The 26,802-nt window shown below is 42.1% G+C and overlaps 1 protein-coding gene across 2 annotated transcripts in view; it reads left to right on the top strand.

Moving 5' to 3' along the window:
* The first annotated feature begins 365 nt into the window (after positions 1-365).
* Positions 366-26,802, top strand: part of LOC121269666 (CXADR-like membrane protein) — a 133,706-nt gene continuing 107,269 nt past the window's right edge. The window contains exon 1 of one of the 2 annotated variants that reach the window (XM_041174460.1): positions 366-550. In XM_041174460.1, the coding sequence (XP_041030394.1) occupies positions 514-550 (37 nt within the window). In that variant the 5' untranslated portion in view covers positions 366-513. Of the gene's footprint in view, positions 551-1,281; positions 1,396-26,802 lie in introns of those variants that run through there. The other variant, XM_041174459.1, reaches the window with a different exon arrangement.

A 26,802-nucleotide genomic window follows, 5' to 3' on the forward strand; every position in this document is an offset into this window, starting at 1 on the left:
CTTAGAAGTTTGAAGCTAGCATCGGAGCAACAGAGCCACTCGTAGCCAGCAATCATTCACTGGTGATGCTAGCTTTGACAGAGAGAAAAAGAAAACACCCTATACTTTTATGCAGACTTGCGGTTCGACTTGCTCTCTGCAACTTTCTGTTAGGAAAATCTGTGTAATGTCAGCTCGAGCGGTCACTGCCCTCTCCATTCACTCCCCTGAAACGAATCAATTAGCTCTCAACGTAACGGACCTGTCCCATCAAATCCCTGGAAAGCCGATTCCAGCACACTCCACTTTTACATCTGGACAGCTGGAATAAACTGAATGGGTTGATAAGGAGCATGTTGCACTGTTGTGCTTTGGAAAGATGTAAATATCCCTCGGTGGCATTCCTTCTCCTGATGTTTTAATGTGTTCAGGTCTGTCCCAGCATTCCAGTCCCATAAATTCAGGAGGCGGAGAAAAGCAGCACGAAAGTTTCTCATCAAGTTGTGGATTAAATGTCGAATTTTTAAAGCCACCATGATTTTGTCCTCTCTCACTTTTGTGCTGCTGCTCGGTAAGTGCTTCGGAATAACATTGTTTTTTAGCCTCTTTAATGCAAATGAGAAGTCTGATGTGCACAACTTGGTATAAAACTCTTTGGATCGTTTCTATGTCTAGTTTCTGAAGTCTAATGGTTACTTTATTCCAGTGTGGGTGAGGCTGCTGAAGATTTTGCGACCTGCCTGAAGTTTCCTATATTCAGAGAATCTTGTGTAACTTTGTGAAATATGTTTCTTTTATGGATTTGTTTTTCTATAGCTTACTGAAACTTTTAGTAATTTTTCTGAAGATTACCAAAACCTTTTATTGTACTCTTCACAATGTGCCATATATACATGAATTAGGTGATGTTGTTGTGTATGTAATTGCCTTAAAGTCGTTTTTAGCTCAGTTGAAAACTTTTTTCAGTGCAATTGACTAAGTAAAAAGCAGCCTTGTTTCCAAAAGATGTAACTCGACCCATATTGGAAACAGATGTGGGCTGTTAGGTTAACAGTTTCCAGGCCAAAGTGGAAAAAAAAGGCAGACTGGGTTAATGAAAGGGAGGAGGATACAGTTTATTAAAAAAAAACAACTGAATGTTGAGCGAAAGATTAATACTGCTTGACTGTTCTGTGAGTGCCTGTTCATCATTTGGGATTTGATGGCCTGCCTCTTAACATGGCCTCAAGGCCTCTGCAGTCGTGAGGCAACTGGAGCGAGACCAAGTCCTTGACCTGGCGCGTGAGCCTGTGGCAGTTGGGTGTGAGCCACTTGAGAGACGGTTTGCAGCACTCTGTGAGCTGTCCTGACCCTGCATGCTGTCCCTGCGCCATCCTATGAGACCAAGGGACTTGAAAGCATGTCAACCACATCAAGGTCAGCTAGTTTCTGTTTTTGTTGTTTTTGAAAGACTCATTTAGAGCACAGTTGCTTGAAGCTAAACAAGTTCGTTCTGTATGAAAACCAGAATGCCAAGTTCTCTTAAAAAGGGATAAATTTGCTCTGCTTTCTATTTCTTGGTGTGCTTTGCATTATTTTGGCTATTTACAAGTAGGTCAGATGATTGGTCAGAATATAAAGAATGGCAGAGTAAAGTGAGTGTTCATCTTCTACAGAGTGAGAATGGGGAGTTAAGAGTAGATAATAGGGAAATGACAGATGAAATAAACAAATATTTTGCTTCTGTCTTCATTATAGCAGATACAAGAACATTCCGGTAATAGCTGTAAATCAGGAGGTGGAAGGGAGAGTGGAACTTAGTGAAATTACAATCACTGGGGAAGCAGAATTAAGCAAACTGATGGACATGTCTTCAGGTCCTGATGGATTTCATCCTAGGGTCTTAAAAGAGGTGACTATTGAGGCAGTGGATGCATTGGTTCTAATTTTCCAAAGTTCCCTAGATTCTGGAAAGGCTCCATCAGACTGGAAAGTAGTAAATATAACCCTTCTATTCAAAAAGGGAGGGAGGCAGAAAACAGGAAACTGTAGACCAGTTCGCTAGATGTCTGTTGTAGTGAAGATATTAGAGTCAATCATTAAAGTGGTCATAGCTGGGCACTTAGAAAAACACAAGATAATCGGGAACATTCTGCATGATTTTGTGGAAGGGAAATAATGTTTTATCAATTTATCAGAGTTCTTTGAAGGAGTAATATGTGCTGTGGTAAAGGAGAGTCTGTAGATGTACTGTACTTGGGATTCCAGAAGGCATTTGATAAGGTGCCACATTAAAGGTTATTGCAGAAAATAAAAGCTCATGGTGTGGGAGTAACATATTAACCTGAATAAGAGATTTGCTGAGAAAGCAGTATGCATAAATGGGTCTTTGTCTGATTGGCAGGATATGACTAGTGGAGTCCCGCAGGGGTATGTGGTGGGACCTCAACTTTTTACAATTTACATCAATGACTTAGACAAGAGAAGTGAAGTCATGGTAGCTAAATTTGCAGATGACACAAAGATAGGCAGTAAGATTTGTTGTGAAGAAGACATAAGGAGTTTGCAGACGGATATAGATAAGTTGAGTAAGTGGGCAAAAATCTGGCAGATGGAGTATAATGTGGGAAAATGTGAACTTGTTCACTTTGGCAGGAAGAATAAAAAGGTAGAGTATTACTTAAGTGGAGTATGTCTGTAGAGCCCCAAGGTGCAGAGTGATCTAGATGTTCTCGTGCATGAGTCACAAAAAGTTAGTATGCAGGTACAGCATGTAATCAAGAAGGCTAATGGAATGCTATCCTTTATTGCGAGAGGAATTGAACATAAAAGTAAGGATACTATGTTTCAGGGCATTGGTGAGACTGCATCTCGAATACTGTGTGCAGTTTTGGTCTCCTTATTTAAGGAAGGATGTAAATGCATTGGAGGCGGTAAAGAGGAGGTTCCCCGTATAGGACAGAGATGAGGAGAATTTTTTTCTCTAAGGGTTGTGCGACTTTGGAATATTCTACCTCAGAAGGCAGCGCTAGCGGGATCACCAAATATTTTTAAGGCAGAGGTAGATAGATTTTTGTTAGGCAAGGGAATCAAAGTTTATCGGGGGTAGATAGGAATGTAGAACTCGAAACACAAACAAGCTATTGAGTGACGGAGCAGGCTCGATGGGATGAATGGACTATTTCTACTCCTATTTTGTATGTTTATACAGAGCATAATTGAAAACTCACTGTACACTCTGCTTCTATGGTGCTGGTTCATTGATTTTTTTCATTTTAAAGATTTATTTTGTTGGTATTTTTGACATTTACACTTAGTATCATGTTGTGTGCTTTTGGAGCATTGCTTAAGTGCATCTACAAACTTTGGACTTTATGTTAGTGTTAAATCAATACAACAGCATGCCCTTTCACTGTTAGCTCAACATCAACCATGACCTGCACTTAAGCTTCACTTTTAACATGTCAAAATATCCCAAAAGCTTGGGAGGGCTGGTGAGTGGGTGGGAAGAATGATCAGACAAGAACAGTCACAAAGCAGGAATTAGAAGGGTTACGAAAGATATGTTTGTAGAGGTGGGCTGTGAAGATGAGAAGAGATCTGACAAGGTGGAGGGCTTCAGGGAGAAAGCTCCAGAGTGCTAATGGAAAACCATAACAGGCCAGAGTTAGGAGAAAAGGATAAGGGCTGAGCCAAAAGGCTTAAAGACAATTTGGAGAGATAGGATTTGTGAAACCACAGTGAGATTGGGAAAGTAGGGCAAAGGTTTTGAAATCAGTGACTTCAATGCATTAGCACAAAATGAGTAAGGAACTATCATAGGCATGGCCCAACATTGTTAGTGTAACAGCAGCTTTTTTATAAGTGATAGAGATTACATCCAAGCAAAATAGACTAGGAAATGACCAATGTTTACTTTTTTCTTTTTATTGAATGAACCACAATCTTAGTTCCATCTGGATTAAATAAAAGTGAAATTTTAGTCTGTCACTTTGGATCCATTCTGGAGTATTACATTCATGTTGCTTTCACACAAACCTTTGATCAAACGACATTGGAAAGAATTTTAACTATTTGGATTAAATACTTTCCCAAATTTGTTAAAATGCATGATTGCTGTTGATATCAAGGCAACATTTGATCGAATGTGACATCAAGGAGCTCAAGCTAAATTGAAGTCGTTGGGAATAAGGGGAAAACTCTCCATTGGTTGGAGTCATATCTAGCGAAAAGGAAGGTGGTTGTGGTTATTGGGAGGCCAATCACCTCAGCCTTAGGGTATGGCTACATGAGTTCAGCAGTGGAGTGTCCTTGCCCCGCCAACCTTCAGCTGCTTCATCAATGACCTTCTCTCCATCATAAGGTCAGAAGTGGGGATGATCGCTGATGATTGGGAAATGTTAAGTGCTATTTGCAACTCCTCAGATACTGAAGCAGTCCGTGCCTGCATGCAGCAAGACCTGGTCAACATTTGCACCACACAAGTACCAGGCAATGACCATCTCTAACAAGAGAGAATCAAACCATCACCCCTTTACATTCAATAGGCTGACCATCGCTGAATCACCCACCAATATCCTGTGGGGTCAGCATGGACCAGAAACTGAACAGGACAAGCAACAGAAATATTATGACTATGATAGCAGGTCAGAGTTTGGGAACTCTGTATGTCAGCTACAAGATACACTGCAGCAACTCGCAAAATTCATTCAGCAGCACCTTTCAAACCCTCTATGACCTGGAATAACACGCACAGGGACACCACTACCTGCAAGTTCCACTCCAAGACACACCATCCTGATTTGGAACCATATCATCATTCCTTCACTGTTGCTGGGTCAAAATCTTGGAACTGCCTCCCTAAAAGCACGTGGACTGCAGCAGTTTCAGAAGGCAGCTTGCCACCACCTTCTCAAGGGCAATTTGGGATTGGCAATAAATGCTGGCCTTGCCAGTGACACCCATATCCCATTAATTAATGAAAAAAAGCGTAATCTATTGCCAATACTTTTGTAACATCTCGTGCATTAAGCAGAACAATGTTGAAATGATAAAGTGTTGTTTTCTTTTCTCTAAGTATTTAAAGGAGCAAAATATTAAGTGGCTAATGTAGGACATTTCCTCTGTTATCTTTAAATAACTAGAGAGTCAGTTAGCTAATCCATTTGACCCTTCCTACCTCCAGTCAGTCTTTAAGTCCTCCAGAGTGACAGATAGGAATGTAACATCGGTCATTGTATGGTGGGCTGGTAGAAATGAAGTGAGGATGTTGGCATCTGAGATCATGTAACTGTGCTTTTTTCTATCAGTCCACATGTGAAATGATGGATCTCAAAGGCCAATAGGAATGTTATCCTACTTAGTCCAATTTTTTAATGCATTCTTGGTATACGGGCACTATTATCAAAACCAGCACCTATTGCCATAACTAGTTGCTGTTTAGAAGGTGGTGGTGGGATGACTTCTTGAACCACTGCAGTCCTTGTGGTGAAGGTACTCTCATTGTGCTGTTAGAGAAGGAGCTCTTGGATTTAGACCCAGTGATGATGAAGGTATAGTGATATATATGCCTAAGGCAAGATGGTGTGAGAATGGCGGTTTGCACATGCCCTTGCCCTGCTAGGTTGTGGTGCTTGTGGTTTTGGGATGTACTGTTTAAGAAGTCATGGCAAGTTGTTGCAGTGCATCCTGTAGATGGTATATACTACATCTGCACCAGTGGTGGAGGAAGTGGATGTTTAATGTGGTGCATGGGGTGCTGATCATGTGGATGGTTTTGTCCTGGATGGTGTCAGGTTTCTTGAATTTTTTTTGCAGCTGCACCCATCAGGCAAGTTGTGATATTCCATCACACTCCTGACTTGTGCCTTGTATGTGGTGGAAAAGCTTTGGGGAATAAAAAGGTGAGCCATGTGCCATAGATTACCCATCCAATTAGCTGCTGGAATAGCCTGGACATTTCTGTGTTTTCTCTAGTTGAGTTGTTAGTCAATGGCAGTCCTCAAAAAATTGATGTTGAGGGATTTGGCGATGGTAATGTTATTGAATATCATGGGGAAATAGTTAGACTCCCTCTTGTTGGAGATGGTCTTTGTCTGGCCCTTCTGTGGTGTGCATGTTACTTGCCACTTATCGGCCCAAGCCTCGATTTTACAGGCATGGACTGCTTGGCTACATGTATAAACATTTTGTAGGTTTTTGCACGGCACAATATGGGTCCCAGAGTGTAATATAAGAAATTACATTATCAAAAATTAAGGAGTACTGCTCCTTTGAATTTTGTTACTTCAGAAAGTTTTTGACTTTTCTTTATTATGAACAAAGTGCATGATTGCTATCAATTTGGAAACAGTTAAAATATGAATACGAACAATTATTTTTGATATAAAACTCTTCTTCTGACATTCCTAAAATGAGGGCACTCGGTTTATAGTGAAAGATATTGTATAGAAAAACAGATAACATGCTTCCCTAATGGCTCAGTCAGCCTAGTCAATATCTACTTAACCAAGTTTATTCCCAACTCTGTGCTGAGCTATTTGATCTTAATTGAATGGTAATCGGTTTTCTACAACTGGTCTGAGTGCCTGTGTACTGAAGAGGAAACATTATTCTTGGTTAATCTTGATCATCGTCCTGTGGGATTCGGTGCTCACCCGAAGTCCATCACCTACATTTCTGGCTGGAAGTGCACACATATAGATATCAGAAAGGTAAGAGAGGGAAACCAGGGAATTATAGACCAGTTAGCCTAACATCTGTTGCCGTGAAACTGAGATTCTGTTACTAAGAATAGAGTGGCTGAACACCTTGAAATTTTTCAGCTGATCAGAGAAAGCCAGCATTGATTTGGTCAAGAAGGATAGGTCAAATCTGATTGAATATTTTGAAGAGGTGACTAAATTAGTGAACAGGGAAATGTCTATGGATGTTATTTGTATGAGTTTCGAGAAGGTATTCCTGAAGTACTGAGAACAGTTCTGCGCGATGCACCTTAAGAAGGATATATTGATCTTGGAGGGAATGCAGTGTAGATTCACCAGAATGACATCTGGACTCTTAAGCATTAAATTACGAGGAGCGATTACACAAACTCGGGTTGTATTCCCTGGAGGCTGGAAGGTTAATACGTTACTTGATTGAAGGGTTTTAAGATACCAAGGGGGATAGACAGGGTAGATAGAGAGAAACTGTTTCTTTAGCTGGTGGAGTTTAGGACCTGGGAGAAGAATCATATAGACTCAAAATGTTAACTCTGTTTTTCTCTCTCCACAGATATTGCCAGACCTGCTGAGTTTTCCCAGCATTTTTTGTTTTTATTTCAGATTTCCAGCCTACACAATATTTTGCTTTTATCTTAGGGCCTTGGGGGCATAATCTAAAAATTAGAGGCTGACCTTTCTGGAACAAAATTAGGAAATGCTTCTACAGCTGCACACCAAGTTTGAAACTCTTTTGTGGCAAATGGCAATTGATAATAGATTAGTTGTAAATTTTGAATCTGATAGATTTTTGTTAACCAAAGCCATTAAGGAACATATGGCAGAAGTGGGTGTTAGATCACAGATCACCCATAATCTTACTGAATGGTGGTATAGGCTGGAGCGGCTAAATGGCCTCCTCCTGAATCTATGTTCCTATCAGCTGAAGGCAGCATCAAGATCGACTAGACCTCCTCCGCATGGTCAAACAGCGGCAAGGAATGGCAGTTTGCTGGATGGTAACACATATCTAAGGAGATGGAACCTAGCAATAAATCAAAGTCTTCAGTAGAGCACACCATATTAGCAAAGAAAGTCAGAGGATAAAAGTATAGATGACAAAATATGACTGCAAGACTATAATCAATTAATAATCAGAAACAATGGAAACAATGCTTCTTGGTTCTACAATATGATAATAGATTAATTGTGAATTTTAAATCTAATAGATTTTTGTTAACCAAGACTATTAAGGAACTGTTCCAGCAGTCAGTTGTTGGTGGAAGGGAGAGGTGAGGTGTGGAACCAGCTGATGGCATCATCGGACTGACACAGGCTGTCCGCCTCCTGCCTGTGTGTAATGTGAGCCCCATCCAGGGCCCGTATGGCTGCCATAAATATTACAGTGGAAAGGAATGGGAACGGCCTGAGGTCAGGCTAGTCAATTCCGATATTTTAACCCTCCCTCCTATGACCCTCTCCTTCCCGTTTGGAGGAGTGGGAGGGTGATAATATCAATGCCATTAGGTTTACGGAATACTGGTACATTCCTTAATTGTTAAAGGGCAACTTTTTTGATGCAATCAGTTACAGTGTAAACCTGAAATATTGAAGATTTAAGTAATGAAAGAAAACTGAAATCTTCTCACAACACTGCTGGACACATTACAGTGCAACTGATGTAGACAGTCTAGGTCCAAATGACTAATATGGGCCATGCTCTACTTCCTTTCCTAGTGGCTCCCTCTGAGTGAAAACATTCAAGAAAGCACCAATTAACATGCCTGTAGCCAAGCTAAAGTTTCAATGGCATTTTGAGAAGAATATTAAACGTTATGTGTGGATTTTATGAATAATTCAAAAAGGTTGCGAGCAGGCAGCTGGTTATTGAAGTGGCATTGCATCCAGCAGTATAACAATCAGAGATTACTGATTTCAGGCCAGATGTGTGCTGCAGAATAGCACATTCCATCCATCATATACGTCGGGATTAGAATTCTGGAACTGATGTAAAAGCAAAAATGTCTGGTTGGCTATGAGCTTTTAAAGTACAAACTTTCTCAGCAGCTCAGGTGCTTCAACGCATCCAAGTGAACATTCGGCATCTAGAGCCCAGTAAAGTTCAAGCTAGCGATGGGAGTTAGTTTTCAAAGTCTGATTGTGGTATTTACAGTTGATGTAGCACAGAATGAAAGAGAAATTATACAGGACGAAAGGAGGAATACCGAGAAAATCAGCAGATTGTGAATTTCCTGTACCTGTCTTTATGCCGCCAACCATATCACAGTCTCTGACCTACTTGCATGACTCCCACTGAGCATAGAGCCAGTTGTACATCTATGTCATCCGTAAGGACACCTGCAACTAGGTTATACCAAATGACAACATGTGTTAAGGTCAGTTGCTTCCGCAGAATTTTCTGATGCTTTTTTTTGGCCACGTGCTACATGCAAGCTGTCATGGACAGGTTAATCTGGAGTGCCAAACAGGACAGCTTCCTCACTTGTATCTCATGTAGCAGTTATCTGCACTTTGTCAGACAGCAAGCATTTCAACCATATCACTCAGTAAATTATCTCAATGGAGTGTAAATTTAGTGATTCGATTGGTCTCTGGAAATACCAAGTGCAGGGTGCTCATGCAAATAAGGTTTCTTTGTTGATTGTTAGTTTACAAGATGAAGATTGTTCAAATAATGGATTTATCCTCTGTAATCTGCATTCATAATTATTAATTTTTTGAGGTCTTGAACCTGATATATATTAGATGATGAAGAATTGTAAAGTTTGTGAAAAGTAGAGAGAGAGAGAGATCAAATCAGGGGCAAGACAGAAATTTACTTACATGCTCCTTACTCTCATCTTTGCTTAGTTCAGTGAAATTTTGTGTTTACTGGAGGTACAAGTTTATAAGTGAACCACTTAAGGATCTGAAAATTATATTGTAATTACACAGACAGGTACTTTTGGGGCGTTTGTCCTGACTTGCCTGTGTACTTACATTTAAGCTGGAAGGTGCCATGGCAATACATGGAAGAACTCATATACTGGAAAACAAAGAAACATTAATCAGTAGATTTTCGAAAATGATATACTTTACCCTTGACTTGCTGAGTTAATGTCTGGCAGTCAGCTGTTTCATGGATTATCTGTAATTTCTTTCCTGAGTAAATAAATCTTCCTTTGATATTCTGCACATCTGGCTGTGGTTCTTTCAACTAAGATAGGTTAAGCAGCATTTTTTTTCTTCATCCGTGTTTGAGGAGTTTATTATTAAGTATACATTAGCAGTTTTGTGTAACCCAAAGCTTTTAGACTTCATCTACTGCATTCTCTATCTCAAATGAACTATTTTCCTGTTTTATGCACTTCCATCACAGCACCTGAAGTCACACCATTGCCAGTGCAACCAGGGGCGAGCAATGAATTCTGGCTGTGCAAACAACTCCCACGCTCCGAGATTGAAATAAAAATAATTGTTTCTCCTTTGGGTAATCCCTGCTTCCCCCATCATTTCGCAAGTTTATCAGATCCCGAACATAACCTATTTTGTGAGATCACTTCATTGGTGGATTTCGGTACGCTATCAGTCAGGTCAATCCCTAGGTGGGCTCGGAGGGAAATCACACTGTATGGGCTCCCCGTAACGTTTTTTAGACATGTTTCCTCTGATGGCTGGGCCCCTGAGCATGTGTGTGAAAAGGAGCACCCGCAGCATCCCAACTACCGAGCAATCCATGTACTGCACTATTGACAGTGATGTCTGTGTCGCATGTAAAACTACACAGCGCTTCCAAGGCTGATCATAATTGTTGGCTCTCCCTCTGTTAAGGAGAAATCCATGATCTCTATGGCATTCCATTAGAACAATTTTACGAACACACCCCACACCCCAGCTGGAGAAAATATTAAGGCCGGAATTTTCCAGCCCCTCATGCTGCCGGGATCTTCCAGTCCCGCCGATGGGATGAGAGATTAGAGAGATTTCAATGGCTCACCAGTCCTGCCACGTGGGAATCCACCGCCGGGGGGGGAGGGAGGGGGGTAAAGTTGGGGTGGAGGGAGGGGGGTAAAGTTGGGGGGGAGGGAGGGGGGTGAAGTTGGGGGGGAGAGAGGGGGTGAAGTTGGGGAGGAGGGAGGGGGGTGAAGTTGGGGGGGAGGGAGGGGGGTGAAGTTGGGGGGGAGAGAGGGGGGTGAAGTTGGAGGGGAGGGAGGGGGGTAAAGTTGGGGGGGAGGGAGGGGGGTGAAGTTGGGGGGGAGGGAGGGGGGTGAAGTTGGGGGGGAGGGAGGGGGGTAAAGTTGGCGGGGAGGGAGGGGGGTGAAGTTGGGGAGGAGGGAGGGGGGTAAAGTTGGCGGGGAGGGAGGGGGGTGAAGTTGGGGGGGAGGGAGGGGGGTGAAGTTGGGGGGGAGGGAGGGGGGTGAAGTTGGAGGGGAGGGAGGGGGGTGAAGTTGGGGGGGAGAGAGGGGGGTGAAGTTGGGGGGGAGGGAGGGGGGTAAAGTTGGGGGGGAGGGAGGGGGGTGAAGTTGGGGGGGAGAGAGGGGGGTGAAGTTGGGGGGGAGGGAGGGGGGTGAAGTTGGGGGGGAGGGAGGGGGTGAAGTTGGGAGGGAGGGAGGGGGTGAAGTTGGGGGGGAGGGAGGGGGTGAAGTTGGGGGGGAGGGAGGGGGGTGAAGTTGGGGGGGAGGGAGGGGGGTGAAGTTGGGGGGGAGGGAGGGGGGTAAAGTTGGGGGGGAGGGAGGGGGGTAAAGTTGGAGGGGAGGGAGGGGGGTGAAGTTGGGGGGGAGGGAGGGGGGTGAAGTTGGAGGGGAGGGAGGGGGGTGAAGTTGGGAGGGAGGGAGGGGGTGAAGTTGGGGAGGGGGGTGAAGTTGGGGAGGGGGGTGAAGTTGGGGAGGAGGGAGGGGGGTGAAGTTGGGGAGGAGGGAGGGGGGTGAAGTTGGGGAGGAGGGAGGGGGGTGAAGTTGGGGAGGAGGGAGGGGGGTGAAGTTGGAGGGGAGGGAGGGGGGTGAAGTTGGGGGGGAGGGAGGGGGTGAAGTTGGGGAGGAGGGAGGGGGGTGAAGTTGGAGGGGAGGGAGGGAGGGGGGTGAAGTTGGAGGGAGGGAGGGGGGTGAAGTGGGGTGGGGGTGGGGGTGGTGGCTGCAAAATTCGGCCTAAATGTCGGAGTGAGGACATGCTGTGTTCAATGTTAAAAATAAACACAGGCACAAAGCAATAAATAATATGACTATTTAAAGGAAAAGACTGCCCATCTTCCAATGTTAAGCAAATGTTAGTCGCAAATGCGTACTGGAAGAAGAATGAAATTAGAAGTGGAGGGTTTAAATTGCCTGGGATTGCAAATAACCACAGCAAGTGAGTGACTTACCCTGCAGATCGGATGCTATGCCCCTATAAGCTGGCTTTAAAGAAGTTAACTAGTTCAGAATAGTATTACATCTGACACTGCGATGTCGAAGCGTGGGCCCCCCCCCCTCAAAGCACGGGGTCCGGGGCGGTCACCCTGATTCACCGTACCCTCAGAATGGCTCTGCTATCAGCACAACAACACTCAATTGGTTGCCTTGCCATTTTGCAGATCTCCAAACCAGTAAATCCATAACCAGAGCTGAAGCTTAATGGTATTTATTTGCCACAGCTAACAATATTGGTTGACTCAACAGACAATAAGCCAAAAAATGCCCTTGATGTCCTCGCTACAAACCAACTTTGCTGGCTGTTTTAATTTAGTACACTGTGTACTTGGAAACAAAAATAACAAACACAGGATTTATAAAATGTGGGCCACATGTAAAACTGTATTCTACTTTACAGTTCACAGCTGAAATTTCTGCTGAGTCAGCATATGTGGTTTTCCAAGGTTTTGCAAGAATGAAAGACGAAACTCAAGTGATTCTGTTTGAATAAGTTTCAGCTATGGAAGACACAAAATCCATGCTCCACAGCATGTTATTTATTTATTCCGTTGTTATGACGTGACAGATGATATGTGCCAAGTGGACCAACTCCACAAGGGAAACTTGGCCACACTATTACAACGGTTTTGCAATTTGTATTTATCACGACAGGATGTATGCACTGAATTCAGAAGTAATGAGTCCACCAAGGCCTTTAAAGATTTAAACAATTCAATTAAAATATTGATTAACAAAAGAAAAGATTTCAAGCACGTACATAAGACTACGATTACTTAATATTATAACAAATCCTAAAATTCCTCATTAACCTGACTCCCAGTTACACACCCCACTTTAAGGCAACAGTCCAAAATGGATTTTAGATTTAAAAAAAACAAGCAAGTTAACACATTACCCATTTGACAGTGGAATTCCAAATGGTTTTCTCCAACTTCAGTTAATGGACACAGCAGGCTTATGCACAAATGGCTGGAGGCTTCTTCAAGGCTGTTTCACACATTCCTTTTAGGTCTTACATGGACCCCAACATAGCCTTTCATTCTCCTTTATTTACATTTCTCTCTCTTTAATATGTAAATTCCATTGTTCCATATATCTTTGGAAATGTACCTTTCCCATAATATAAAAACTTTCATGTTGCCAATATTGTCAGTAGCCTTTGGGAAAAATAAACACACTCCTTAGCCTTGCTTATCTGGCTAGTTGTAAACAGACTAACATCCCTGTGAAATCTAAACGATCCCTTCACTTAACTAAAAATGCAAATTCCCTTCACACTTTACATGCTAAGACAGCATCCATGTTTACTCATTAGCATTTCAAGTAAATTTCTGCACCTAGCTTCTTTTGATAAATTCAAGTTTGCAGTCTACCTGACTCTTGAATGTTATTAAATCACACAGGCGGAACCATCTACATTCACATCTATAAACCTACTTTACAACAAATCAGGAAAATATTGTGAAAATTATTATACTTTTGTAACACCCATGTTAAACCATATACTCTTGGATACAGCAATCACTGTTGATGCCAGGGTCCCTATGAAAATCTGGTTTGAATGTTACAGTAGAATTCTGAATAATGCAGATAAGATAAAAGAAGAAAATCAACTTGAAAATCCTATTAATCTATGGCCCAGAAGATTGGATGTTCTTTCCAAAGTCCTTTGAGCTGGCTGAGTATAGAAATGGCATAAGACTCTCAGCTCTGGTACATGGAGGATGGCATTTTTTCCCTACCAGCTGCTTCTGCGGATATGGTTACAAACCATTACCATTGACATCCATCAAATGAGTATTCAAATCTAAGTATGTCCTGGCCAACATTTCTTTCAGCTAGCACTACCAAAATTGGATCACTCACCTTTGATCTCATGTTTCTTGGTGGGATCCTATTGAATACAAAGTTAGTTATCATGTTTGTGATGACCGCAATCGGAAAGTAATTTATTGATTGAGAGCCATTTTGGGTCATCCTCAGAAAATGGTAATGCACCATATTTAAATGCAAGTGCCTCTGTTTTCTCCATATTACTCTAATTTTAATTGAAGTCACAGGAAATAAATATCAGAGAAGATATATAATAGGCAACAGAATCAATATCACTCATTTTGCATGATCAATTCCATGAAAATTAACTAGACTGAATCAGGGAACATGGCACATTGTGAGAGTACTCTAGATAGAGGACGACTCTATAATGTCCTTCATTCGCTAATATCCTTGAGGGAAGGAAATCTGTTTTTCTTACCTGGTTTGGCCTATATGTGATTCCAGATCCCAGCAATGTGGTTGAATCTTGAATGCCGTCTGGCTGAACTTGTTCTCTCACTGAACAATTTCTCCTTAAACTCCTCTCACTTCCTCCAAATAAAAGGTGTGGCTATGGGTACCCATATGGGCCCCAGTTATGCCTGCCTCTTTATGGGGTATGTGGAACATTCCTTGTTCCAGTCCTACTTCGGCCCCCTCCCACAACTCTTTCTCCTGTACATCGATGACTGCTTAGGTGCCACTTCATGCTCTCATGTGGACCTGGAAAAATTTATTAATTTTGCTTCCAATCTCCACCCCTCCATCATTTTTCACATTGTCCATCACTGACACTTCCCTCCCCTTTCTTGACCTCTCTGTCTCAATTTCTGGTGATAGACTGTCCATCAATATTCATTACAAGCCTACCGACTCCCACAGCTATCTCGACTACAGCTCCTCACACCCCGCATCCTGTAAGGACTCCATCCCATTCTCTCAGTTCCTTCGCCTCCGTCGCATCTGTTCTGATGATGCCACTTTCCAAAACAGTTCCTCTGACATGTCTTCCTTCTTCCTTAACTGAGGTTTTCCACCCGTGGTGGTTGACAGGGCCCTCAACCGTGTCCGGCCCATCTCCCGCGCATCCGCCCTCACGCCTTCTCCTCCCTCCTAGAAACATGATAGGGTCCCCCTTGTCCTCACTTATCACCCACCAGCCTTCGCATTCAAAGGATCATCCTCCGCCATTTCTGCCAACTCCAGCATGATGCCACCACCAAACACATCTTCCCTTCACCCCTCTGGCGGCATTCCGCAGGGATTGTTCCCTCTGGGACACCCTGGTCCACTCCTCCATCGCCCCCTACACCACAACCCCCTCCCACAGCACCTTCCCATGCAACCGCAGAAGGTGTTACACCTACCCCTTTACTTCCCCCTCCTCATCGTCCAAGGGCCCAAACACTCCTTTCAAGTGAAGCAGCACTTCGCTTGCATTTCCCTCAATCTAGTCTACTGCATTCATTGTTCCCAATGTGGTCTCTTCTACATTGGAAAGACCAAACGCAGACTGGATGACCGCTTTGCAGAACACCTTCGGTCTCTCTGCAAGCATGACACAGACCTCCCTGTTGCTTGCCATTTCAACACACCCTGCTCTCTTGCCCACATGTCCATCCTTGGCCTGCTTCAATGTTCCAGTGAAGCTCAATGCAAACCGAAGGAACAGCACCTCATCTTCCGACTAGGCACCCTACAGTCTTCCGGAATTCACATTGAGTTAAACAACTTCAGATCATGAACTCTCTCCTCCATCCCCACCCCCTTTTCCCATAATTTATATTTTTATATAAATTTTTAAAATATAATTTTCTTTTCCCACCTATTTTTAAACCTATCATTTTATCTCCACCTTTTAGCCCATTCCAATCCCTTCCCCCACCCCACCCCCACTAGGGCCATCTGCCACTTGTTTGTCCTGCTTTTTACCCTTAATGTCACCATTAGCACATTCCTTAGATAATATCACCACCATCAATACCCCTTTGTCCTTTTGTCTATGACATCTTTGGCAATCTCTTCTTTGCCTCCACCTATCACTCTATCCAGCTCTACCTGTCCCACCCCCCTCTACCAGCTTATATTTCACCACATTTCTATATTTCTTTAGTTCTGTTGAAGAGTCATATGGACTCGAAACGTTAACTGTGTTCCTCTCTGCAGATGCTGTCAGACCTGCTGAGTTTTTCCAGCTATTTTTGTTTTCGTTTCATATTTCCAGCATCCGCAGTATTTTGCTTTTATCTAAGGGCAGCAGACAGATGGGAACACCACCTGGAAGTTCCCTCCAAGCCACTCACCATCCTGACTAGGAAATATATCTCCCTTGCTAAAAGCACTCTAGGTGTACCTACACCATATGGACTGCAGCAGTTCAAAAAAGCAGCTCACCACCGCCTTCTCAAGCGCAATTAGGGGTGGGCAATAAATCCTGGTTTAGCCAGCTACACCCACATCCCATAAACAAATTTAAAAAAAAATATCTTGCCCATGAAACTAATGACCTGGAAATGCCCAATGGGGAGTGTTTTGATTGCTGACGCTAACTCACCCTTGTGGGAACAAAAATCCAACAAATGTTAAGAAGACCACACAAGGAAGTTAACAAACATTATTTTATAAAAGCTGTTAGGTAGAATTAAGTGAAGAATTTTCAAATATCATCTGGTTTTTATACAAATCCTTAGAGAATTTTTTTTTTCCCTGAACAATTTGTTATTAGACCCTCATTCTTAGGCCCCAAAGCTCAGACTCCCTGTTAACTATGTGCAGAATTTTTGGTCACTTTTCCACTGCACTACTTCCACAAATGATATACGGTGGCATCAGAGTGAAATAATTTGAGGTTTTCATAACCCTAATTAATTGCTAGTGAAAAGAAATTGCTAATGCCTTCTTTGAGCTTATTCTGGGCCTGCTGAGATCAATCACAGTTCTCCAATCATTAAATTATAAGAAGAGATTACACAAAGTATGATTGTATTCCTGGAATTTCGAAGGCTAAGTGGTGATTTGATTGATGGTTTTGAGAAATTGAGGGAAACTGATAGGGCAAATGGAGAGAAACTTTTTCTGCTGGCTGGACTCAGGGATATCGCTTAAACAATAGATACCAAGCCTTTTGGGAGTGAAGTTGGGAAACGTTTCTTCTGCAAACAAATATCTCATTGAATGGTGGTACTGGCTTTTGGCCTTAACTGGCCTACTCCTGCTCCTATGCTCCTACAACATTGTTTTAAAACACTCGGCCATCCAGTTGCCATTGGTTGTGAAGATATCCAACAGACCTGTTTTATGTTGCACAATAACATAGGGATTATTTCATTACCCTTTCCTAGTACTTTTTTCAAAGTTTGTTTTGTGATTACTGTGTTACCCCAAGTTAAACTTGTGATTAAAGGCAACCTTATTACAGGAGTAGAGGGAAAAACCATACATGAATGAACCATTTAATGCTGAAATACCAGATTGAACCATAATTCCTGTTCTGCTGCATTAAGTCAATTAGAAACACATTTCTATACTTGGTGACCCTTAAATGTTAATAGATCCTGTTTTGAGGTTATGGTTATGCTTGTTAACATTCCAGAAATGGTATGCATATGAGCAATCAATCAAGAAAGTTTAGTAAAAGAAAACATAAAAGGAATGTTGCAACATGATTATTTATGTAGGAAGTGGGAGGAAAGTCAAGCAAAAGTCGATAAAAATCAACTGAAGAAATAACACCAGGAGGTCCATGGTGCCGATATCCTTACTGCTGTGTGTGAAGATATTAGATGTCTCTCGACATTCTTTAATAGTCAGGTAATTATTTAATATTTATTATGCATATCTGAGTTTTGCCCCCTTTCTCGCTCCTCATTGCATGAGGTACCAGCTGCTGACATCTATACTATGGTACCACAGATGACGCCATCTGGCTTGGTAACACATGAACCCATCTGCCAGCATAAACCAAGACTATCAGTAGCCTGCTCGACTGTGTGTGTGACTGTATCAGAGTTAAACCCAACATAAAGGTAAACTCCAGCAATGTTCACATACATGTACTTTGCTTAAAATTTACTGGATAATGATTAACGGCGAACACCTCAGAAAATTTCCAAATTTTACAATGCTTGTAGTATATTCACCCTGGGGCAGGATCATGTAATTCAGCAAAGAAAACACATCTCCCTGCTTTGCATTGCTCAGTACAACCTCACATGGCACATTTACCTTCTTAGGCATCAAAGGAGTCCTGTTAATCCACAGTAATTAAAAGATTCTATAGACAATGATGAATTGGCAACAAGGAAGTTAAAGGGACAATTTTTCTTATCAGTAGATCGTGGGCAGTGGGCAGAAACATTACAGCTTCCACTCAATATCCTCGGTAAGCAGCCGGAGCCATTTTGATGTTTGAGGCCTTATTTTCATCCAATGGGCTAGCACTGAACCAGAGCTCAGAGGCAGTTCAGTGAAAAGGCAGGGGTTGGAAATTTGTTGGATCCTCTGTGGAGTTGAACCAGTACACAAGACTTTAGGGGAGGGAAAGAATTGTTGAGTGGGTTGGGGGAGGCACAGACAGTCTGGCTGACAGATTTTTTTGAAGACAAGGGAGGATTTATAGCTCCCAGTCTGCCTTAGAAATGATCAGTTTGAAAACAAGTTTCCAGAAACACCTGTGGTGATACTTTGGCCCAGTCTTCATCCAGCATCAATGGATAGAGCAGTGAATTACATCTGGGTCCAATCTATGTCTTGGGACCCTGCTTTGCAACTCTTAAGCAGGCAGCCCCAATTTGAGGACCAGTTAGCAGTGGTGTCAGGCAGATTATTTGCAGAAACAAAGGCAATCAGTTCCATTTTTTAGAGTGCTATCACTCGATTCCTGCCCAGTGATGGCATTGAAACTGGCTCTGTTTCAGTTGGCTTAAAAATCAGCTGCATTAATGATGAAGATCAGCCATGATCTGCCAATGAGGATCAGCCATGATCTGTCAATGAAGATCAGCTATGATCTTATCAAATGGTGGAGTAGGGCTGAATGGCTTATTCCTGCTCCTAAATCCTATGCTCCCATGATTCTTGGAAAGATTGGGTGAGTTGCTTAACAAACTTCTTATAGTTTCACAAAAGCCACTCACAACAATAACTGAATTAATAGGCAAGTGAGGGAACTGCAGTATCTGTTTCTATTGATCGTAGAAAGTAAAACAAATCATCGTGTTGATTTGATGTCAGGTGCCTTTACCTTTGATCTACATAAAGCTATATTTTGATCTACATATATTTTATAAATACTCAATAATGGGACTTTGCAATACTGTAATTGCTCACATAGAATAACACTGAGTTCAAAAATAATTCATCATGTTACAATGTTGAAAAATAATTGAATATAAAAGCAAAATATTGTGGTTGCTGGAGATCTGAAATAAGAACAGGAAGTTCTGGGAAAAACTCAGCAGGTCTGGTAACATCTGTGGAGAGAGAGACAGAGTTAACGTTTCGAGTCCAATATGACTCTTCTTCGGATTGAAACATTAACTCTGTTTCTCTCTCCACAGGCGCTGCCAGACATGCTGAGTTTTTCCAGCATTTTCTGTTATTATAGTTGAAAAATAGTTGCTCATTTATATAGCACCTTCTGAGCAGATTTTCCTATATGCCCCCACCCCTCTCCCTTCCCTGACCCCACCACTCACCTCCAATTCCTGACAGGTTGAGTGAGGCCAAGGTTTGACTGATCTGATACAACTTGAACCCCACCTAGATTTCTAGATTCAGGTTATTTACTTGTGTCAGTCACTCCCCCAGCACATATGTCCCTTCTCTATATAGCACAACCTAGTTCCTGAAAGTAGGGTAGAATCTTATGACGGTGTAATGGCCACTAGTTGCATGGCATTCTAGCTACTATCTAAAACAAATACCCAGAAGGTGTCCAGCCCCAATGCTCTCCTTCCTGCAATAGAAAGTATTTACCTCCTGCATGATTCTAATGGGTGTTCCCAAGATCCTCCGATCTGATAGGATTTGGGTGCAAAGTCAGAGACTCCTTTCCTCTGGGCACTAGTCCTGACACATTTTATATAGAATAACCTTGCTTCAGCCTCGTGGGTCTATCTGTTCCACCCCGTACCCCAGGGATCACCAGGAAATCCTTGATCAGCATAAAAGAGGTGGTGACCCGGTGTAATGGGTCTCTGCCCCTTTTGCCGGGAACCAGGTGTAATCAGAGGAAAATTTGCCCCAGTGGCACCTTTATAAACAGATCAGCTGCTTCTAAGTATGCCAGGCCTGAACAGATGGGGGCTGGAAGCAAGCCACAAATGGACCCAATTAGGTCTTACTAATTTCCTTGTGTATATACATCAAGATGACCTGATGCAATGACAGGAAATGAAATGTTTTCTTCTTTATGCCAACTTTCTGCTTTAAGTACTCTGAAATTAACCATGGCATTGCTCAGATGCAGTCAGTGCAACTTCCATATTTCAATTTTTCCAGTAATGCACCTCAATCCCAAATTGATATTAGCATTTACATTTTCTCCATGCATTCCATGTTGATACGCACATGTCACCATCCAAAAACTAATTTGTACTTTAAAGATTTTCATTTAAAAATCTTCAACCTGCAAATCCACTCCTTTCCTCACATATGCCAGGACTTATGGAAACCTAATTCTTGGCGACCTTATTGACTGAGGTTGTGTTTCTTTCTGTGGCATTGGGGCAAGACTTGATCTCTGTGTCCCCAAATTAACAGAAACTGCTACTGCAGAGACCCACCATGATTTTAAATTGAGGTTTTGTGTCCTTGAGAATCCTATCTTGGATCTATTGCTTCTTGGCCAAGTTCTTCCTAGGTTCCAGGTTTTTATTCTTGCACAACCTATGTAGCTGTTTGCTGAGGTCATTTGGGAAAATCTTGTTCCGTGCACCTTGGTTTTAGCTTGACTTAAATTACATCGAAACCTTTGAGCCACACACCAACCCACTTTAGCACTACCATTGTAAATTCCTCAATGAGATTCCACATACAGACTGAATCTGGCAAATCACCCGGCCACAGTTGCATCCTTCTGCTCCCAAAAACTTAATTCAAAAGGATTAATATCTGAGTCATTGATACATTTAGCTGGTTAATTGTTTTTGTAATTTCCTGTCCTGTCAAACATAATTTACGCATTTTGTTACATTAATATATTTGTGTGTGTAGTCTTGCTGGCTCCTGTTCTTAACTATGTGTTATTTAATTTCTGAGGCAACCTGGGACTAAATATTTTATCTGCACGTGGCTATTAATATTCTTGAGCAGCTTGTCTCTTTCCTCATGGCATATTTAATTATAACTTACTTTGAACCATAGGGGAAAGGATTTGGGAGGGGGAAGATTTCCTGCATTCGCTATGGAAAAGAAAATTGAAACCACCTTTATTTTAATTTATGTTTTCACTACAAACAGTGACCAAGAGGATGTCTCCCCTTCCCACCTTTTTTATTCTCCAAAAGAAAATCCTGGTACAGTGTAGTGTTCAATGGTTCAATTGTTCTGTGTTTGATTACATGAGTCTGCTAACTGATCTATGCTCACTGTGCTTGATTGGCTAAGCCTGGGTATTGACTCAGAGGTAAAGTAAACAGAGAAGCTTCTGGAAGCTAGAACTGGATAAGCATGAGTGCAGATCTTTTGTGATTGCAGAAGTATTTTAAAGCCCTGTAAATAAAAGTGTTGCATACTTAGAAACTAGTGTCATCTCTGCATTGTTCTGAGGCAAACCTAATATATAAAAATACAACAAGCTGATGAATACACAACACACTGAATATATTCTCCATGTAATTAATAACAATAACTGTGAGCTCTTGTCTAGGTTTTCCTGTATTATAATGTATTTAAAAATCATGGCCTGAATTTCACACTCCCCCGCCGGCGGGTTTTTAGGCCGGGTGGTGGGGGGGTGAATGTGAAATTGAAGGAACAGGATTCCCTCTGGGCTCCTGCACACTCCGACGTCACTGCGCTTTTATGCTGGACAGGCAAGGCCTTGGATGGGAAATCTGTCCTTGCCCCAATTGAGGCCCTTAGGTGGCAAATTATTGGCTACTTAAGGGCCCTTTCCCACCCAGCCTCAATTTTTAGGCTGGTGGGAGGATTTACCTGGTGTGGGGGAAGCCCAAGAATGAACTGGCTTAAGCATCAGGCAGGAAGTGGTGGGGGGGTAGGGGGAAACCGCCATTAGTCCTCTTCTAATTTCAGGCACTGTCCCCCCCCCTTAAGGTCTCCCTCCCACGCACACCCCCCCCCCCGACCTGTTCCCCAACACCCCAATCACCCACTTCCCAGCCCCCCCCCCACCCCGCGCCCCCCCCCCCAGGCCTTCCCTATCCTCCCTGTTGTATTACCATCACTAATCACCATGTTGTGTTATGGTGTCATTGCTGTGGTGTCTCAGTTATGAGATCTTGAGACTTATATGTTTAAACATGAACCATTTATTGTTAATGTTTAACTATTTACAGATCCAAGCTTACTCTCATGCATGGTGCTGCTGTCTCCCTGCAGGTAGACTGCTTCTAGAGTGTTCTCTCTAGACTGTTCTCTTTCTATTACCATGTAACTCTATACATCATACCATGGGGGTGGTACTGTTCTCCAGTCCCATGTTAACCCTTGCTCTGCTGATCATCTTTACATTGCAGTGGCACGCAGGTACATACAACCTCATGCAACACTCCTTGCCCTGGGACCCCCAAAACTTACCTTGCCGTCTGGTCCCAAGACTTAGGTTCTGGCATGTTGAAGCACTTCCTCTTCTGTCCACTGCAACTCCCATTGCTGCAGGGACTAGAGAGCTGCTGGCCAATCAAATGGGCTGGCAGCTCTCTAAGGCGGGACTTCCTCCTGAGTGAGTGGCGCAAGTCCTGCCTGCAGCCAATGGATGCTCATTGGAGCGTGAAATGGCTGCCGAGTCTTGGGATGGAAGCCCCACCATCCGAAATATTCAGGCCCATGTATTTAAAAAAAAGTTACTTCTCTGAATTGGAAGTTCTATGCATTAGTACAATGTTCCTTTCTATTACCAAGACACCTGTGACTGTTAAAATCTCATTACTCAATTCTCCTTTAGGTGGACATCTTACTTTCAAATAAGTGAGACTAACCATATCATAAACTGGTATGGCCATAATATTCATAACATCGACCCTAGCCACCCTCGTTCCTCCCAGCCCTTTCCAACTTAGCCTCAAACCCACAATACTCCAAAACTTTGCACAAACCTTGACCCCCAACTCAGCATTTGATTCAATTCATCTGTTAGACCCACCACCTCAATCCTCTCCCACTAAATCAGACTGGAGTCATCTGTGTTAGGTGGTAAGTCCAGGTGACTTTTGTCAAGGTGATTGTAAAAGTGTTACATTTGCTCTTGATGTCTCTGGGACAGGAAAAGAGAAACTAATAAGTGTCCCTGTTCTTTGCTCAGCTATACAAAATCCTGGAAAACCATACCTGGAGGACTGAAAGTCGTTCTGGGCACCACGCCTTCTGAAGTATATATTGACCTGGGGAGTCAACAGAGGTTTAAAGGGCATGATCTAAAAACTAGAGCCAGACCTTTCAGGAGTGAAATTGGAAAGTACTTTTATGCACAAATGTTGGTATAAATTTGGAACTCTCTTCTGCACACAGCAATTGAGCTAGGTCTGGAATTGATAGATATTTAAAATAAATTATTATAAGTATTAAGTGATAATGTGAGCGGAGGCTGAAATATGTAACTATGTGACTGACTGACCAGGATATCATTGAATGGCAGAGGAGGGTTAAGGGGATAAATGGCCTACTCCTGTCCTACATTCTGATCATTATCCACAGAGCCCTGTTAGAAGTGTATGTACGTTTGATGTCTGCTGAATTATCATTTTATGTATCATTCTATTTCTGGCAACCAGTGTCAGCATGAAACAGCCCAGATCAAGCACAGCTCTGCGGAGTAAAGCTTTTGCTACTCTTCCTCAAAATGGTGCTTAACCTGCCACCTCAGAAGAGGATCCCTGACAGGACCAATAGTTTTTTTTTGTATGATCCATGTTGGTAATTCTTGTGGTCTTGAATGAACTATAATTTAATATGCATTGCACCAATAAGAGACAACTGTTTCCTGTGGAATCATGCCTACTGTGCACAGTGCTGAAACTCCCCCATACTCAACACACTTAGGAGGATTCTTTAGAATTGAGATAGAGAGCAGACCTTTATTTTTTTTGCACTGAATCGGAACCAAATCCTAGAGGAAAAAGGGAACTGCATTTAGCCATTTCAATCCCACACTCCTGGAGAATATTGTTAAATATCACAGGATTGGTTTCTTGTCTATTGCTTCTTGTGATTGACAGCTGAGTGCCATTATCTTTGTGAAATGTTTTAGCCAATCTCCTTTCATTTCTGCAGACAATTTTTAAACACTGCACCAGTCAGGAAGCATTGATAGAGAAATGCAATCAGAGGTAGAAATCCACTTCTATTTGTAATGGTGGTGGAATCGGGAGAAAAAAAGAAAATAACATCCTTGATTTCTTCCAATCAGTAAGATTTTAATAAGGTGAGGCAGCGCTAAAAAAGTTTTAGCCATGTCCTATCCAGATATGACATTTTTATTGTGCAAAGACTAATGACTGTGATAAGATTTTGCTTAACAGCCAGCTATTTTGGGCGTTCTTCATATTTTTTGCAGCTGTGACTGTTGGCATACTCTACTTTTGGGGCTTCATTGCAAATAATTTCTGTTGTAGGCAAATGAAAACAGACAGTTTGCAGCAAGTACCATGCAGAAGAATTTACAAACTGTAAAATGGAGCATTGTGCTAAAATTTCCTAAATTATTTTACAAGCTCATTACACTGACGAAGGTCTTATGTTGCTGCACTGTTTTCTTCAGGTTCCAAAGTTTAACGTGGAATTAAGTTTGAAGTGAATTAACCAAGTTTTAAAGTAATTTGGCCATATTCGTTATTGGATCATATCTGTTCTATGTTCATCTTTTTCATAAAAAATGTCAAATAATATTTTTAGCGAGTCGGTGTAAAAGTAGCAGTGGAAAATAGATTAAGGGGGAATTGCTGACTGGAAAAGTGTCACTTTAACAGACTGTGCACATAGATGCCTGACTGGTGACTAGATGTAATATCTGCCCCCAGATGCCACAACCATCACAATTTTTTTGCTGCTTCTTTTTAAGGCATTCCAGACTTTCCATTACTCTAGTGGCCTGATTGATTCCATCAAAGGAACTCAGCTGCCTCATTCTAATCAGCACTGAAATATCTCTCTCTGAAGAAGAAGTGTTCCTTTACATCTGGTGTCAGAAAATAAATTTATATGTCTGGTGTTTTATTTGTAAGGAGTTTATTACAGTTTTCATAGAACAGTAGTATTATGCTCTAAATGGTTAGCTGTAATGTATGAAAGACATCTGAGTTCTGACTAGATTTCTGATAGGTGTTCAGCTTAAAAAACTTAGTGAACATTTGACTTTTATAATTCACATGAAATGACCTATGTGATCAGTTTGATCAATTGTTACATCTCAGGCAGAAAGAACACACTCAAAATCACAGATTTAACTGTAAGAGCAGTATCATTTAATCTGCCATATGCTAGCTAACTCCCTATACGTGGTCTCTCAACCATCAACCTCCCCAGGTCAGGTGACCCCATATGTAGTAGAGAGTTTATCTTACAGTATCTTAACTGAGTACTGTATAGTATCTAACACTCAAGTCCACACACACACACACACTCACTCAGCTATCATCATGACTTCCCTCCCCTCCTATTAAACTAAAACATGTCAATCATTTTTCTGCTTGGTGTATGTAGCTTAGACTCCATCCCTTACTAAATGTATTGCAGATCCTCCAAGGCTTAGGCAGTTTCTCTGTTCAGAAGAGGCTCACCATTGTCTTCTATCTCTACAAATTCTGCCTCTACATTCTGATCCCCAGCTCTTAAGTCCACATTGAAGCATGCAACAGTTTGAAGTGGGGTTTTAAATGTGTCAGGATAGAGCTTTCGGACACATTTTCAAGATGTCCACTTGATTCTCTTTGTCTTCAGTTACTCCTGTAGTACTCTGTCAATGACTTTACTGTCACTTCCTGAATCTACAATAATAGCGAAGTTTGTGATATATCTTGCACAGTAATTCACAAGTCCAAGAAAACTTCTCATTTCACTGGCATTTTGAGGTTCACATTCCTTTGCTATTGCTTCTGTCTTGTCTTTGGCTGGATTGAATCTGCTGCTCATGAGTTTATGCCCATGAACATTAGCTCTGTCACGCCTAGCACTTGCCTGCATTTACCGTAAGTCCTGCTGACTGCAATCTAGCCAATACTAATGTCAGCCTCTCATATTGTTCCTCTCTACTGGCTCCATGAAAAATGATGTCGTCTGAGATATTGGCTGTGCCTGGGACTCTTGTATTACCTTATAGATTTCCTGTTGGTAAATCTGTGGTGCAGCATTGATGCCAAACAGCAATCTCTTGTATTGGTGAAGTCCACAATAAGTGACGAAAGTTGTCACCTTCTTTGAATCAGGATGAAGCTCCATCTGGTGGTATCCCCACTTTAAGTCTAAGTTGGAAAATACCTGGCTTGTTGACAACTCTTGAAAGACTTTGTCCACAGTGAGAATTGGGTGACATTCTCTCACCTATACTGCTTCATTCACCTTTTGCATGTCAACTCAGAGCCTGGTGTCACTATATAGTTTAGGCACGACCACAACAGGGCTCACTCACAACTGGCTCTGTGATGTTTTGGTGATATTTGCCTCAACTTTCCCTCTCAGATAAAAAGGTGTTCTGTATACAGACCGAGCTACAGGTTTCATGTTCTCATCAATGGTTAATTTCA

The sequence above is a fragment of the Carcharodon carcharias genome, chromosome 25, assembly GCF_017639515.1.
Source record: "Carcharodon carcharias isolate sCarCar2 chromosome 25, sCarCar2.pri, whole genome shotgun sequence".
In the NCBI taxonomy this organism is placed as follows: Eukaryota; Metazoa; Chordata; class Chondrichthyes; order Lamniformes; family Lamnidae; genus Carcharodon; species Carcharodon carcharias.